We start from the raw sequence: 14,432 nt of genomic DNA, 5'->3' as shown, positions 1-14,432 counted from the left end.
CGGCGTGACATCTTGTCAAACAGGTACTCTCAGCCATCTTGTGGAAACGACTTCGTCACACCTGACTCGATTTGTGTCAAGTTCGTTGAACGCAGAGGGCGTCCTCCACCCTCTCCTGTTTCTAGATACGGAAACTCCGCTGAAAATCGTAGGAGCATGAAGATGTTTATGTTGCTGTATTTGTTGTCTCGCGTGTTTTGCAAGCGAGCGACGAATCGGTTGGCCTTCATCCAGTACATAGACACCGATTATTCAGTATTTTAGAAGAAACCATGATAGAAAATGATCGTGGGCATGACATGGTTTTACGTCGATGTCTGAAGAGTAGCTGTTTTGTCAATCAGTTGCAGGGAAAGCAACTCGACGCAAAAAGAGAGAAAAATCATTAATTTGATAAATAAAATTAATGTATGTAGTATCCCCTGCTATGAGGGATAAGAACCATCGCTAGCTATGGAGCCGAAGCTCCGCAGTTTAGTGGACATAATGCCTGTGCGGTATTCAGGAGATCATTGGTTCGAATCCAACCTGGGTATGCATGCGAGGATCGAGTCCAACCCGAGTATGTACCGTATGCCCATGATTTTATGGCTAAAAAAAAAAGACAAATAATAAATCAATAAAAATCAATAACAAACTGATTAATCGGTGCTTATTGGCGTCGATGCAGGGAAATTTGTCAATCATTTAGAATAAAAACAACTCCACGCAAGAATTAGCCTAATTAAATTGAATAATTATTGCTTTTCATCGACGTAAATAAACACCGCTTGTTATGTTAAGTGATTTATATAGAAGTAGCTTATAAAAGGAAAAAATGTGGGCGTTACATTATCTACACAGATGAAGGGTAATGAAAGTATTGTTTTGCAAATTAATTCGTGGGTTGTTTGTTTGCTTGTTTGTTTGTATATCTGGACCTCCACCGAGAGTTGTCTTTCTGAGGAACTGAGTCATTATCATGGAGCAACCTTTGTTGTAGCTCCACGGTCAAGTCATTTTACATACTAAATGTCCAATTTTATTTTCGCTGATGTGTTCTACACTTGTTTCTGCGGTGCCGCATTATGTTTCTCCCTTCTTCAATAATGAATCAGCCACTCAGCAAATAGACAATGATGACGATATTCTATTCGTCCATAAACCCCTGTCAAAACTCAAGATTAAGTCGTTTTATGTTCCCATTGTTCAAGAACGTTTTTCCTTTCAAGATCAAGTCGTCTTCCTAAAGAAGAAGATCAACATCAAATGTCTCGTCGAACGTTTTCTTTCCAGCTGTATCTAAAGATCCCAGCAATGATTCCCCCCAGAGTGAGATCTACGGGGACATCCATGTCCGGCCGGGGTGGGGCAGGGGCCTGCCTGGCGTCGTTACAGAACACTTCAGCAACTTATAAGCCAGAAAAAAAAAAAAAAAAATGCGTAAGTGCTCAGGCCTAACCCAGGCTAATAAAAGGCGCGCATTCGAGAGAATAAATTTGCCCGTGTCCAAGGACACGTATTAATTTGCTACCGTCCCATGAACCTGATAGCTCACAGAAGGGCATATCGCATATTTCGACAGGAATTTATGGGGCGCAACGACGCATAAAAACTCGATACGCAACATGGCAGGCAATGTGCTGGGGAAAGGCACGTGACAGGGCATGCACGGAACGGTTGTACGTACGATATTACGCTATAAAAGGGATTATAATTTCCCCTCTTGAGCAGCCTTGCACGGGTTAGTCCATGTGGGGAAAGTCGAATGGTCTCTTGGGTCTGGCCAGGCTTACTTCACCCGGATGACTGCTGTCAAAAGGCAGACCGTATATCACTGGCTTGGAGTCAGCAGGGACCGGCCAGAAGGCCAGGGGAAGTCAACCCGAGACTTCAGTTGTCAGCTGGTCGAGAGAGTACAATTACATTTTCAAGTCATTCCCTGGACCAGCGAAAGTCTAGAGGAAGAGGAAAGGGAAATGTTGCTAAAACAGTAACGATTATCGAAATGATAGTACCATTTAAATCACGAATAGAGGAATCCAAGTGACAAATTTGCTCCCTTTACCCTCATGAGCAACCCAGTGAATTGGTCTCCCTACCCACGCTCGCAAGAAAACGAGCGAATGATACCGACTTTTCGTGGTTAATTTCTCCCCAGGTGACTATAGCAATAGGCAGCAAATGGTATCGACCGGGCACATTTTGCGCCATACGCTTGAATGAATGAAGGATCTGGTTACATACATTAAAGGGACTGTACAGTACTGGTTGAGGTAAGGATTCATGTTTTGAGCATTTCTAAGTGAGATAATGAAAAGCCTCTTATGAAATATGAAAGAGCATGTTATTTTAAGAAGGATTCAACGTTTATTTGATGAAAATTGGTTTTCAAATGGCTGAGATATCCAAAAAAGTGCTAATAATAAAAGGCGACATGCCCCAACTTTATTAGTATCTCTTTGTTTCACTTTGTTTTTTGGATATCTCAGCCATTTCAAAACCGATTTTCATCGAATAAACTTTTGATAGCCCTTAGAACTGCATGCTCTTTCACATCTCATAGAGTGGTTTCTGAATATCTCACAAAACGTTAAAAAAACGTTAAAAGCTAAATCTTCACCTCGACCAGAACTGTACACACCCTTTAAGGAGGTAGAAGTATCTCCTTGGTTACACCTCGTTAAAGACGGTTGGGTAGGAGGTACTGGTAAGTAACGCTTGTCTGAGGACGCAGAAACGGGATTCGAAGCAAGAACCACTGGAGTACAGCCTTACCATGGAGGTGCGCCTCCCTGGCCTTACCCATTGGAACAAATAGAGTGCCCTCTTGCGTATGCCCAGGGAAGTGGCAACGGTATGCCACTCAAGTCCTCACGGTGAAACTACCCAGAACATAACACTGGACATCGAAACTACCCACAACATAACATTGGACAGCAAAGAAAACATCCATATACCGAGGAAGTATGTGCGAAGTGCAAGGGTCGGAGAAACAGGGACAGTGACCCCCCCCCCCCCCTCCCATACGCCGCCTTATGCATACAGTTTTATACACCCAAACCATAGTAGACATACACTGTTTATTTTGCATGCAAATAATCACTTTTAAGTATCCGTCGATTTTATTGGCTTGCTCTCTCTACAAATCTTGCCATCTTCCTTTTTTTATCTCTCCCTCTTCTTTTCACCCCCTGTCCATCATCTATCTTTCTATCTCTCTATCTCTCTACCTCGGCTATACCAAGGAGGTGCAAAGAGACTCTCCACCTCCCTGGCTTTACCCCCTTCTTTTCCTCCATCGTTTTCTATAGTTTGTGTGTGTGTGTTTTTTTTTATACAAAAGCTACGGGTGACGTTAGTAACTATGTGATGTTCGTATTAAATTTTCGAAGGTTCGTTCATCGGAAATTGAAATGTGATTCGCCGAACATTTTGTGTGTGTGTGTGTGTGTGTGTGTGTGTGACCATACGAGGTGAACGCCCCGTTTTAAATTCACATCATTCAACGGGACGTAATTTGGGAAGATGAGATTTGTAAAATATTTAAAAGGGATGCTAGAATCTTTTATATGAAGGGGTGCACGTGCGCTTCACATTTGGCTAACGTGATACAGTAGTCTACTTGATAGTCTACCCTTTGAAGGGACAGTTTCCCAAAATATTTCACGTGGATTCATGATGTGAAAGGGTTCGCCCAAGGAGGTATACCTCCTTGGTTCGCCCACTCTCGCAACACAGCTTATCACCGTCATACTTCATTGCTACACTCTGTACGCTGTATAAACTACTTTGTATGAATAGCGGTTGAGTATACTGCAACCATGTAATGTCTAATCGCGTTGTTTGCAAGGTGTCCCCGTGTTGATTATATTATCACTTTGCCCTTTGTCTCACAGCTAACACAGGTGCAGGTGCACAATACCTATGCATATCTGTTCGTATCACCACAACTACAGACTATACGGATTTACCAGTTACAAGTATGAACATTCGATGAATGAGGCAGAAGGCCTCACAACATGGCACAAAACCAATGCTATGATCTTGATTTTTTTTTTCTCATTGTGCATCAAAATGTGTGTAAGAATATGAAACGTCGAAGATTTGCTCTGGTATGGAACTCGACCCTAATAAAACTAGAACAGCCACACATCCAAACGATTCCTGTACACAAATATTTAGCACAGTGTTTCCTTTTAAAGTGTTGAACATATTCTCGGTGCACGACTATTAACCCACAAAAAAAAAGTCCGAGCTGCGCTCAGCTGTTCTCGCATACAATACGTGACATGTAGAAGAAATCTACCAATCTCGTCTGCGGCAATCTGCGCCAGTTAAGAGGCTCTACTGCTAACGACCGGCCACAAATCTCTTACCTCCTTTCCGAACGTGCGAAGATGTCCGTTCCGATGATTTAGAGCACTATGTCAAGATTATGGTCAACCGAATCGATCCATTCTATCTCGTCACGTCCGTATCAGCTGAGCAGACGACCGACCGCTGTGGGTTGGTGATTTATCTCACGGGACAATCGGCGAGTGACTCGGCCCGACGGGGTGGCGTGCCGGAGAGCTCACCACAGAGCGGTAAATTCCTCCACCGCAGGCACAAAACCGGGGACTTAAAACAAGCGTTACGGAAATTCCTTTTTCCTCGTCCGTTTCTGCAGTTGCACTTCTCCTGGACTTTGACTGAAAAACAAATGGGATTACGCCTAATGATCACGAGGTAAAGTACTAACTCTCTCAGGCTATTCCACAATGAAAAGAAGGAACTCAAATTCCATTTTCCACCACACGGAGCTCGGAGATGATGTATGCTGGCAAGCAGCAAGAAGCCCTAGGCAACACCAAGTTTGTCAAAAGTATTGGTACTGATTTGCTGAACCGCAAATTAGACTATTAAGGGCTTTTTACACTTGTGTTTCTTAACCCCGGACTTTCTCTGACCCAGGACTATCGTTAGTCCCGTACCAATTTTTTCAGCTTTTTACACTCGCCAATTAGTCCCGTACTATCTCTTGTCCGGGGCTAAGGAGAAAACTGACCTTTTTACACTCGTCTTTCTTAGCCCCGGACTTTCCAAACCACATGAATATTCATAATTACGCTGTGTACTGTACACGTACACGCACGCACCGGCAGCACTTGATTACCTCGTTTCTGATTGGTCAGTGAGGGTCGCACTTCGTCTCCGTCGCTTAGCCCAGGATTATTTTTTCGTTCTGTTTACACTCACTTGCTTGGCACCGCAATTGCGGTGCTAGCACCGCAATTGCGGTGCTAACCCCTGCTATTTTGCAGGGCCAGATAGTACCGTACTATCGGTGGGGCTAGCCAACTTTGGCAAAAACGAGTGTAAACAGAAAGTGGGCTAAGGATAGTCCCGTACTATCGGTGGGGCTAAGGCCCCCCCTTAGCCCCACCGATAGTCCGGGGCTAAGCAAAAATTTACAAGTGTAAAAAGCCCTTTAGTGGGCACAAACACGCTTTTTAAAGGAAGGAGTGGCGTGCGCGTCTGTCTGACACAAACATCGCTGAACGAATGATGTGCTACGCCGGGTTGCGTATTTTTTATTTACACGCAAGCCTGTGGCTTTTCGCAATTTAATTCAATGAAACCGCTTGTGATGCGTCTACGCTTACTCCGCTCAGGTTGCGAAGAGTTCTGTGGGTTATACTTGTACAGTGCCTCCGCTCGCGCCGATTCGATTCGTACACGTGCATCAGTGAGTGTGTGAAAGTTTTGCTTGCCGTGGTAGACCTGCATCCAACAAGTCCATGTATACGTACATTGTACTATGTAAACGAGTGAGAGTGCGAAAAACAAGACAATACAAAACAAAAAATTTGAAAGTTATGGAATAGGCTGGTACATGTGCATGTACATGTATCAGAGAGTTCTGAAATAACATGATCGCATAATCTAATGACACCTGAATGGAATGAAATACATTGGAAAATCATGCTTGTCATTTTTCTCATTTTAAAATTAATACATTGTATCAAAAGTAATGTATTTGTCTTTCAGACCCCCCTCACTCTCTTATTTCCAAAACGTCTCTCTTCTCCGTCTCTCCATACATCATAGTATTTGTTCCAAATACAAGCTCTCTCCTATCTCTCTTGACTCCCTCTCATATCACATGATTTCTGTTTCTAAGACCCCTTCTATATATAAATATACATTGTATGTACATGTATTTATGTTATTTCTCAGACCCCAACCCCCCTCTGTTATATCTGTTGCTATAATAAAGGCCCTACATCTATCTTCATACTGATGGTATATTATTTTGTTTCTCAAACCTGCCCCGCTCTTTCCTTCATACTAGTTTCAAAGACTCACTCTGCATATTCATTTTCCGACCTCTCTCGGACCCCCTCCTTTTTCAAATTCATGACTCGTGTATTCCTTGCTCGATCACTGCTTGAATTAGCCTATATATATCATACAATTTATTTGTTTCTCATACTCTCTCTGTCCCTCCCCCTTCTCTCTTTCAATGATTCTTAAACTTTATAATGTTTGTTTACAAGACCACTTTCTACTCTCTATATACATTGATCAGTTTGCCTAGAAGCATGTACAGTCGCTACAGTCACATGTATGAAGGAAAATTACACCACTATTGCATGAAGTCATTATGCACTTGTGACGAAAACTATAGCTCTGTTCGAGTTAACTTGTTTCGTCGCAGTAAAAAGAGATGCCACTCCAAAACGCTCTCACCATTAAGCCCAAAGGCACAGAGAATAAAGTACACGCAAAATCCATTCATGATTTTAGGTGCCCATTCCTGCAGGATTTATTGAGAGAGTTCTTTCGACGTGGACATTATTGCGAGAAGAGTTATCACACAGAGGTGCCTAGCAGCTCTTAGGTCTGCACTCAGCGACGTCTAGATATCTTCTGAAGACTGAAGGCAATATCACTATTTCTTGTCCCCTACAAAATTGCTGATCTATGAAAAACCACTATGAATGAAGGGAGAGTAAAATAGTCCTATTTGGACAGGTCAGCCATTTACAAAAAGGGGAAGGGTACATTAAGGGAAACAAAAAGAATACTAGCTTGGTCAAGTCAGCACATTGCTGCTACTAACTTTTGTTTTGTCTCGATTCCACACAAAGACATAAAATAGAAAATAACTCCTGACCAATCACACCACTGCCCCTTCTTACATAACTTATGTTACCTGTTGTCTGGAATAAGAAATAAAGAGTTATATAGTATCTTCACTCTTGACCAATCATAGAGAAGGTCATTCTTACATAACTTATGTTATTCATTGTCTGAAAACCTATTCAAAGGAACACAAAAGAAAATTACTTTTAACCAATCATCTCTCTGTCTGGACCAGCAATGTATATCTCTATTTCCTGCTAGCCTCCTACCCTAAGGGTTAAGACCAACTGACCTTTGAGATGTTTGTCCCTGGACAGGGGATTTATCTTACATCAAGCTCCTGAGGACTGCCACCTGTTGTGGTCTGGAGATGGGGATGTACTATACAGTGCTATACATTTAAATGTGAAATGGACAGTACTATACGCATGGGGTATTTCCCACAAAATAATTGGGCTGACATGTGTGCATGTCACAGACATCCCCAACCTTCTAAGATGGAAACTATACAAGTTTAGAATGAAGGTTCTCAAACCTCATTATGAACATAGTTTACATGTAGACAAAATTTATAGCGTTTACACTGTTTAACCAGACTGGTTATTAAACTTACGAGACTAAATAGTCTATACTGTGCAATTCTAGCTCAACAGCTCACATGTAAACAATCAAAACATATAATAACTCAGAACAACTGTACATTTACTTTAGACAAATTTGAACATGGATCGTGGAAATTACTTGCAGATTGTAAACTTGTCTTTCTTTCTCTCTTTTTTTTTTTTTCAAAAAAAGATTAAGGTTGAGTTCACCTCCTTGCTCTGCAAACATCCTTCTTTTCATCATCATAATTTCTCTAATGTTTTACATACAAGTCATGTGCCCTTTATCTGAGTACTTTGATTTTTGTTAGCTTACTAACAATAAGTATTCTGGCATCACTATGCCATGTGCATACATTTAAGGCTGTTGCATATTATGTACAAGTCATGCAGTATCAAAAGATTCAAGATGACCACAGATAATTACATTCTGGCATCAATGATCAATAGCACGGTGTATGAATGCGTCAGTGTTCTCGTGTTCATCATTGTCCTCAATAATGAAGTCCTCAGTGTCTTTCCTTCGTGTTGTTCTCAGTTCATCCAATGATAAAGTTCATCAGTTTACTGTTCAGTCGAATTGAAACTCCAAACTCGTATAGGCAAGTGAGTGGCTATGCGATTATTTTATCCTAACACTTTTCATACTGGTGTGGGCAGAATCACAGTTCTACTATTCTATATACCACTACAGGTATAACATACAACATAAATTATCCTGAACTGCGACTTTAATTCCTACCAAAGGAAATCGGAATGTACTTTACATGTATACAACGTTAAGACACACACTTAATTCTTCAGATAAGAACATTCTTTCAGAATTCACTCATTGATCCTTATAATACCCACAGCATGTGTATAAGCCCTGGCATTATATCATACTATGATGGTATTATTCCTAGATGCGGGACAATGCATCTGCATTGCCGTTCATTCTTCCACTGCGGTGTTCCACCACCATCGGGTAAGACTGCAGTGCCAGGCTCCATCGCATAAGTCGAGCATTTTTGGTTTTGAGCTGTTTTAGCCAGCTCAGGGGGTTATGGTCTGTCTGAATGACAAATGACTGCCCAAACAAATATGGATGAAATTTCTCGACACTCCAAATTATGGCTAGGCACTCTTTCTCAATGATGGGGTAGTTCACTTCGCGGGGGAGCAACTTGCGACTAATGAATGCGACCGGGTGATCAACCCCCTCCTCATCTGTCTGGCTGAGCACAGCCCCTATACCCCTATCACTAGCATCTACCTGCACAATGAAGGGAGCGGAGTAGTTTGGGCTCCTCAAAACTGGGGCAGAGGTCAGTGAACTTTTGAGTGTTTGGAAGGCTGCCTCACATTTTGGGTTCCATCTCACCAATTTAGGCTCTGATTTCCTCGTAAGGTCAGTGAGTGGGGAGGCTATTTCACTGTACTCCGGGATGAATTTCCGATAGTATCCTGTTAGTCCCAGGAAGGCTCTAACGTCTGTTTTTGTGACTGGCCTAGGATATGATACTACAGCCTCAATCTTCGCAGGTTCAGGCTTCACCTTCCCCCCTCCAATCACAAAACCCAAGTACAATACCTCCCTCTCGCCGAACTTGCACTTGGCTGGCTTGGCTGTCAAGCCTGCCTCTCTCAACCTCCCTAGCACATCCTTCAAGTGTTCTACATGCTCCTCCCATGTTTCACTAAAGATGACTATGTCATCAATGTACGCTGCTGCATAGGCCTGTGCGCCGCGCAAAACTTTGTCTACCAGCCGTTGGAATGTCGCAGGCGCCCCTTTCATTCCAAAAGGCATCACTGTGAACTCATATAGCCCAAAGGGCGTAATGAATGCAGATTTCTTGCGCGCTGCCTCCGTCAATTCGACTTGATAGTACCCTTTTGTGAGGTCAAGGGTGGATACATACTTGGCATTGCCTAGCCTGTCTATAAGTTCCTCGATGTTGGGTATTGGATAGCTATCAAAGACCGTGATTTCATTCAACTTTCTGTAGTCTACGCACAGTCGCATGGATTGATCCTTTTTCGTCACTAGTACGATTGGGGATGCATATGGTGATGCAGACTCTTGAATTATCCCCATCTTCAACATCTCATCCAACTCTCTTTTCACTGTTTCCTTGACACTATGAGGTAAACGGTATGCGCGCTGGCGGACCGGCCTTTCAGAAGTAGTTTCAACCTCATGTTGCAAGATGTTTGTCCTACCGGGGATACTGCTTAGGGTCTCCCTAAACTCAGAAGTGATTGCTCTCACGTCATTGGCCTGTTTTTCGCTCAAGCGGTTAGAAATCTCTACTTCACTTTCACTATCTGCGCCTGGACTAATTAGTGGGGCAACAGGTATACTTGGATCAGTTTCCTCCTCTACTATCCTGGGCTGTGTGTACATTACAACCCCCTGCCTTGCATTCCACTTCTTCAGCATGTTTATGTGAAAGACCTGGTGTCGTTTTCTTTCTCCTACCTCTACTACGTAGTCTACATCACTCACTTTTTGCACTACTTTGTATGGGCCTTGCCACTTTGCCAACAATTTGCTGCTTGAAGTTGGGAGAAGAACCAACACCTCATCCCCCACCTCTAGCGTGCGAGCACGCGCTCCTTTGTCATACCACAGTTTTTGGCGCGTCTGCGCTGCCGACAAATTCTTGTGTGCTAGCTCTAGGTTCTCTGCCAATCTAGTCCTCATGTTCATTACATATGACAGGATTCCCTCTCCCTCAGTGATTTCGCCTGTCAATGTCTCCTTTAACACGTCTAGGGGCCCCCTCACACGATGACCATACAGAAGTTCAAATGGGGAGAAACCCGTGGACTCTTGGGGAACCTCCCGGTATGCGAACAGTACATAAGGAAGATGCTCATCCCAATTGCATTTTCCCTCATCCATGTACGGCTTTAACATCCCTTTCAGTGTGGAATTGAAACGTTCTACTAGCCCGTTACTTTGGGGGTGATAGGGGCTCGTCCTTATCTTCCTGATTCCTAAGCTCTCGCACACTTGAACCATCAGTTTTGACATGAAATTGGAACCTTGGTCGGTGAGAATTTCTTGTGGTACCCCCACCCGAGAGAAAAGCTTGATGAGCTCATCAGCAATCTTGTCAGCATTGGTGGAACGAAGCGGAATTGCTTCTGGGTACCTCGTCGAGTAGTCACAAATGACTAGAATGTACATGTTGCCCTTCTTTGATTTGGGCAGGGGCCCCACTATATCTAGAGCAATTCGTTGGAATGGCTCACCTATGATGGGCACCTGAACCATGGGCACTTTACCACCCCTCTTGCTACTAGTCTTTTGGCAGGGCTCACATGTTTGAATATACTCTGAAACGTCTCTAAAAAGCCCTGGCCAGTAGTAATTCCGGAGGATCCTATCTTTTGTCTTTTCTACGCCCAGGTGCCCCGCCATGAGATTGTCATGGGCCATCTCCAGCAGTTCCCGCCGGTACTGTTTTGGAACTACTACTTGCCTAAACTCCTGCCCCTGGGTTGCCCCCTTTTTCCTCCAGTGCCGGAAGAGGATTCCCCCCTCCCAGTAGAAATAGCACTCGTCCCCTGCACCTGTGTCAGAGGGGAGGGCCTTTTCCCGAACCAATTTTAGAGTCCCATCCTCCCTTTGGTCCTTTCCTAGCTCAGATTTTGAGAGCATCAGTAGGCTTGGAGTAGCACACCTTTCACTACCTACGTCTTTGTCATTTTGGGGTCTTCCTCCCTCATTCTTCCCTGTTTGCTGTTCAGCCAGCTTGGCTTGTTGCCCCCTTGTGACAACCATAACAGGGTCCTGCAGTTGCAATTCTTGCAATCTATCATTCAAAAGCTCATTGCCTAGTATCATGTCTACGGAGAGAGTGTCAATTACTCCTACCACAACATATCCCGAGATGGAGTATGGCTCACTCACAAGATGTATGAGGGCTAATGGGACATCAACCTCATTCCCTGTCACACCCCCTATCCTCACATTCTGCCCTGTGTAGGCATTAGCATGTACATGTTCTGGCCTCACTAATGTTTGGGTCGCACCCGTATCCCGTAACAACTGTATTTTCTTCCCATTCACATCAGCCTCGCTCATGTATGGCTTATGTTTAGGGTCCACTTGATCTGCCCGACATAAGTAGCCCTTAGCTACACCACTCCCCTTATCAGAGGGCCCTCCCCCCTGCTTATTAGGGCAGTTAGGGGCGATGTGGCCTGGCTTACCACATTTGTAACACTTTACTGCTTCCCGATCCTTTCTATTGTTCTGGGAGTTTTGAACTTGCCCCTTTGGTTTTTCCTTCCCAGCCTGGCCTGATGGGAGGTTATTGCTGTTCCCTCTATCAGTCCTAGGGCCCTTATAGGTATGGTTTAGGCTCCTCCTGGTAGTGGTATACTCGTCGGCTAGACTAATCAATTGCCCAAAATCAGCTGCATGGTTATCGAGTAACCACAGCTTCAAATCAGGAGGAACGTGATCCAGCATGTTTTCTTGTAGGATCATGTCCTCAAGTTTCCTCACATTCCCCTTTGCTCCTACTCCCTCTTCCCACCTATCAAATGCATCGCGCATCCTCGTTCCATACTCTACGTAGCTTTCATCCCCGCGTTTATTCATTCTACGAAATTTTTGCCTGTAGGCATCTGGCGTTAGCTCATATTTAAGCAGAATTGCTTTTTTGATCACATCGTAGTTGCCACACACATCATCGTCTAATCTAGAATAAGCTTCGCGTGCTTTCCCTGTGAGTAGGGGTGCTAGTCTTCCTGCCCACAACTCCTTTTCCCAACCGTGAAGTTTCGCAACTTTTTCAAAAGTGCGCAGAAATGCATCTACATCATCTCCTTCTTTGAGTCTGGGCAGCAGTTCTTTCAGATTATCTGGCCTATGATGGGGCGCTGGCCCCTGCCTCTGCGCAGCATTTTGCGCTAATCGCACCTCCCTTTCCAGCTGTATACGAGCTTTTTCAATATTTTCTTCCTTCTCTAACTCTACGCGCCTAGTCTCAGCCTGAATTTCTGCCAGACGTAGTTCATGCTGCATCCTTTCGCTCTCAACGCGCAGACGCATCATTTCGAGCTCTACAGTACTTTCAGTTTGGGGAGCATTGCTAGATCCTGTCTCAGACCCCGTCTCAGACCCCGCCCCTGCTGAATTAACATGAGGCTGTAGCATTTCAATCAATTCGGCCTTACTAAGCCCGTCATGGGACAAGCCCAACTCATCACACTTCTCCCTCAACTCGGCCACCCTCATTTGTCGCAAGTCACTCATACTTAATATACTTCACTAGTAAATGTATGCGATAACCTTAACAAAAGACAAATATGACCAATAATTCAAAGTACTCTAAAGTCATAGAATTACCTTAGCTCATAAAATACTATAATCCCATGTATCTAACGCTTAAGGAAATTAAGATAAGTTGTATTGTGATTAGCCTACACTGAGATTAAGCCACACACCTCAATTATCACTTTTTACTTTAGCGTTCATGAAAAAAAAATGTAAATTGAGCCACACCCTTGCAATTCCAGTTCTACTTTCACTTAGCTCCTTTTGGTGTCCGTCAAATGCTCCTCCTGCCTCTCGCAGCCAGTCAGCTCCACAGCTCCTGCCGTCCGTCGATCTGTTCCAGATCCAGTCAAATGAAGCATCCACTGATCCTCCTGGATTATGTATCTGCTCCCCTCCAATGGAACTGCTGCCACAGGCATCTGGATGTGTACACCAACAATTCACTCGTCTCCAGACGAAAATTGCGTGCTCCAGTGGATCAGTATGAATTGTTCCACTCAGCTTTAAATATGAGTATTTTGTAGACTTGTGGATTAACTTGAACTGCCCCTTTTTGCTTCAAACTGCTTCCGGGACAGCGTCTTTCTATGGATCAGTTCGAGTTGAAACTGCTCCCAAACCGAAGACTGGAGAATTAAATTTATTTTCTCCAACCAGCAAACTGCTCCGGGTGCAATACCGAAGAACTGAGCACAGTACAGTTTATAGCTGTCTCCGTCGAAATCTCCACAGCATACGTCTCGAAGTTAACAGACTTGATTTGATGGACTGGTGCGCTTGGCTTCCAGATCCCACTTGCTGCCACCAAGATGTGACGAAAACTATAGCTCTGTTCGAGTTAACTTGTTTCGTCGCAGTAAAAAGAGATGCCACTCCAAAACGCTCTCACCATTAAGCCCAAAGGCACAGAGAATAAAGTACACGCAAAATCCATTCATGATTTTAGGTGCCCATTCCTGCAGGATTTATTGAGAGAGTTCTTTCGACGTGGACATTATTGCGAGAAGAGTTATCACACAGAGGTGCCTAGCAGCTCTTAGGTCTGCACTCAGCGACGTCTAGATATCTTCTGAAGACTGAAGGCAATATCACTATTTCTTGTCCCCTACAAAATTGCTGATCTATGAAAAACCACTATGAATGAAGGGAGAGTAAAATAGTCCTATTTGGACAGGTCAGCCATTTACAAAAAGGGGAAGGGTACATTAAGGGAAACAAAAAGAATACTAGCTTGGTCAAGTCAGCACATTGCTGCTACTAACTTTTGTTTTGTCTCGATTCCACACAAAGACATAAAATAGAAAATAACTCCTGACCAATCACACCACTGCCCCTTCTTACATAACTTATGTTACCTGTTGTCTGGAATAAGAAATACAGAGTTATATAGTATCTTCACTCTTGACCAATCATAGAGAAGGTCATTCTTACATAACTTA

General features: G+C 43.7%; 1 protein-coding gene across 1 annotated transcript; it reads right to left on the bottom strand.

The window, feature by feature from the left end:
* Positions 1-8,613: 8,613 nt before the first annotated feature.
* LOC140236321 (uncharacterized) lies at positions 8,614-12,969 on the bottom strand. The gene has a single exon (XM_072316274.1). The coding sequence runs from the start codon at positions 12,967-12,969 to the stop codon at positions 8,614-8,616; it is 4,356 nt and encodes a 1,451-aa protein (XP_072172375.1).
* Positions 12,970-14,432: the final 1,463 nt, after the last annotated feature.

The sequence above is a fragment of the Diadema setosum genome, chromosome 12, assembly GCF_964275005.1.
Source record: "Diadema setosum chromosome 12, eeDiaSeto1, whole genome shotgun sequence".
NCBI classification, from domain to species: domain Eukaryota; kingdom Metazoa; phylum Echinodermata; class Echinoidea; order Diadematoida; family Diadematidae; genus Diadema; species Diadema setosum.
This window is presented reverse-complemented; position numbering and strand designations above follow the sequence as displayed.

Excerpts from the sequence above, each read along its gene's own strand:
- LOC140236321 (XM_072316274.1), bottom strand. The coding sequence starts at position 12,969 with ATGAGTGACTTGCGACAAATGAGGGTGGCCGAGTTGAGGGAGAAGTGT.